The sequence below is a fragment of the Medicago truncatula genome, chromosome 5 (genome assembly GCF_003473485.1).
Source record: "Medicago truncatula cultivar Jemalong A17 chromosome 5, MtrunA17r5.0-ANR, whole genome shotgun sequence".
In the NCBI taxonomy this organism is placed as follows: Eukaryota; Viridiplantae; Streptophyta; class Magnoliopsida; order Fabales; family Fabaceae; genus Medicago; species Medicago truncatula.
In genome coordinates this window covers 12,842,533-12,845,876 of record NC_053046.1, presented here as the reverse complement: position 1 = coordinate 12,845,876, position 3,344 = coordinate 12,842,533, and the positions used below count along the sequence as shown (strand labels likewise).

Below are 3,344 nucleotides of genomic sequence, written 5' to 3'. Positions count from 1 at the left end.
GTCAAATAAAATCTCAAAAATAAAAAAAATACGACCAAAAAAATTCTAAAAATCAAATAAAATTAATGCAAATTTTTTCAGATTTTTTTGAATATATGAAAAATTTAAAAAAAAAAAAATTGAAAAATGGGTCTAAACGATGAAATTTTGGATCTAGATCCTTGATTTTTTTTTTTTATTTGCTGGGGAAGTTTCAGAGTAATATGATCAAGTAGCCCGAAAACTCGATTTTTGACTAAGAACAGCTAACAATGATCCAAAACAGAAATACGAGAGTTGGGAAGATTAATATTGTCCATAAAATGATTATCTATGTTACAAACATGTTCAGAATTTGTGCTGATACAGTTCGGATTATTTAAACCGAACTGTTTTTCACTTGAAAAAAAATAGTGTTTAGGGTGTGTTCGGATTATAATAATCCGGAAAAGTCATATAGCACGCCCTATATTTGGAGGGTTTTGGATTACAAAATCCAAAATTGTGAAAAACTCATTTCTTTCACTCTAGGGTGGGAAAAACTCAAATTCGGATTACATAATCGGAAAAACAATTTTGTGAAAGAATAGAGCGAGAAACAGATAGGGTGACAAAGTAATAGTCTCATTTAAAACCCTAATATATGTCGACAAAATCACACTCCACAACCTCCTATTCCTTTTCTTTCAAAAAAAAAAAAAAAAACCTCCTATTCCTTTTTCTCAACCTCTACCACTTTGTCGTACCTCCACCGCCAATATGCGATAGAACTCGGAGAATATGGCTGATGTTTCAAGAAAAAGATTGGCAGCAGATATGTATTTACCCGACGAGTGTTGGGAGTCTGTGTTCCAATTCCTCAATGAGAACAACTACGGTGGCCAGAGTTACTTGGAACATCTCTCCCTCGTTTCCAAGCAGTTCCTCTCCATCACCAACCGTCTCCGATCATCCCTCACTCTCCGTGGTCTTCTTTTCCTCGATAGCTTCCGTCTTCCTTTCCTTGCTCGTCTCCTCCACAGGTTTCCGGCCCTCACATCCCTCGACCTCACGCAAATTCACTGTGACCTCAACGACCTTCTCAGCAAAATATCACATTTTTCTTTAGATCTCGTATCGCTAAACCTCTCCAACGGATCATCCGCCATTCCCGACAATGGGTTGCAAGCTTTGAACGGAAATATGAAGAAAACTTTGACCTCTCTCAAATGCTTTGACATGGTTCCTTCTAGAAACAAGGACTTGTTACTCACTCTCAATTGTTTTCCTTTCCTCCAAGAAGTCGACCTTAGTTCCCCGAGAGGTATACTTCAGGTTGAGGTAAGGAAATTTGTCTCGGCCCTTCCCAACCTACGTAAGATTAATCTCTCCGGTACTTTCATGTCAGATACATCACTTTTATATTTATGCAAGAATTGCAAGTTTCTCGAAGAGATCGTGATTATTCGCTGTTGTGTTATAACTGTTTTCGGAGTTGCTTCTGCCATCCGTGAAAGACCAGGTTTGAGGTGTTTGTCTGTTAGCATGTTACGGTCATTAAAAAAATTTGAATTACAAAACCCTAGTGCCCTTTTAAGTGCCTCCTTGTTCAGTTTGAAGGGTTTGACTTATCTTGATTTCTCGTTTTCGTATACCCCGGATAAGCTCTTCTTCTCTCTCGCAGAGAAAGGACTTCCTTTGAGGAGTCTTGTTCTCAAAGATTGCTTTGGTTATAGTTATACTGGAATCTTTCGCTTGTTATCCAAGTGTCAATTATTACAACATTTAGATCTTCAACTGACTGAGTTTTTGAATGATCAACATGTTGCTAAGTTATCTTTGCTTCTTGGTGATTTGATTTCTATAAACGTTAGTTTTTGTAAGCAGCTAACAGAAACAACTTTGTTTGAGCTAGTTAAAAACTGTCCTTTACTCGCTGATATCAATATGGAGGAGACTAGTATTGGGAAAACAGGTTGGGAGAATCCAAATTCTTCGATGGATTTGGTTGTAAGCCCTCGAGTGAAGTCTCTTCGTTTGAAGGGCAATGCATGGTTGAGGGACAAAAGCATCCAAATGTTCGCTGATTTTTTTCCGAATTTGGAGCTACTTGATTTGAGCTCTTGTTATTGCGTATTTGTTGGTGTTGGTGAAGTTTTAAGGAGAAGCGATAAGATTAGACATTTGAGTTTAGCCTCCTCCTTCGGAGCCAAGCTACTTGAGATGAACCTTGAAGTTCCCAAATTAGAGGTATTGAACTTGTCCCGGTCCGCGACCGATGATGAAGCACTATATGCAATCTCAAAGAGTTGTTGTGGTCTATTGCAATTGGACCTGGAAAATTGTAATGATGTTACAGAGAAGGGAGTGAGGCAAGTGGTAGCAAAATGCACAAAGTTGAGAGAGATCAATTTGAGGGATTGTCAAAATGTGGCTGGTAATGTTGTTTCTGAGATGGTACTTTCAAGGCCATCATTAAGAAAGATAACAATTCCTCCTTTTTATCATCCTAGTGATCATGAAAGGGAACTCTTCTTGCATCATGGATGCCTTGTTTTCTAGTATTCCGGACGTGATCTGCCAAAGTATAAAATGTAAGATGTTTATGTTTCCAGAGTTACTTCTTTGGGATTTTTTTTATATACCAATTTACTTATATTGTATTTGCATATATAGAGATTCCAATATGCTGTCCAACTGTTCTAGGCTAATTCGATCAATGGCAAAAGAGTTACATTTAACTGTATTACTTTCATTTTTGTTCTTCGTAATTAGCTTGTGATTCTTTTTATTTAGGCTTCAAATTTTGGATTTAGAGATTATACTTTATGTCGTGTTTGCAGATTTATGACCATTATTTCAAAATAAAACTTATATCATAGTTACATTGTCATTCATAATGGTGGCCAATGGATTATGATGTATGAGCAAATACTAGTAGTAGCAGCTTGCCTGTAATGGTTGTTTATAATTTATAGTTTTCTTGTAATGTTAAAAGTTTTATCCCATTTATATAAAAGTCTAAACGAACGAATTGTACATTGCTCTCCTCCCAAACACAAAAAAACAGCAAAAAAAAGTATAATAGAAGCTCATATCTTGGTTTGGACACAATATGTCAAAATCAAAGGAGAGTTCAAAAAAGTTTTCAAGTTATATATTCTGAAGTATTCATTAATGTCTATTTCACCTTGAAGTTGTAACTGCATAAGACAATTGATTTTGCTTTTCTATTGATAAATTTATTGGAAATTTGGAACCATCTAATATATAAGTTTGTTTGGTCATATTTTGTAAAAGATTGTACAACCTGAGAAAAATTTAACTTTTTTTGTTCTGTCACTTTCTTGCCAGCCAGTGAAGTGGGAATAGAAGATTCAGATATT

The 3,344-nt window shown here is 35.9% G+C and overlaps 1 protein-coding gene across 1 annotated transcript; it reads left to right on the top strand.

Annotated features, from left to right (window-relative positions):
* Positions 1 to 759: 759 nt before the first annotated feature.
* On the top strand, positions 760 to 2,520 carry LOC25495002 (F-box/LRR-repeat protein 3). The gene has a single exon (XM_013598230.1). It carries the CDS (start codon positions 760 to 762, stop codon positions 2,518 to 2,520), a length of 1,761 nt encoding a protein of 586 aa, XP_013453684.1.
* The last annotated feature ends 824 nt before the right edge of the window (positions 2,521 to 3,344 follow it).

Bases quoted from the DNA above. Each gene is read 5' to 3' on its own strand.
- LOC25495002 (XM_013598230.1), top strand. From the start codon at position 760: ATGGCTGATGTTTCAAGAAAAAGATTGGCAGCAGATATGTATTTACCC.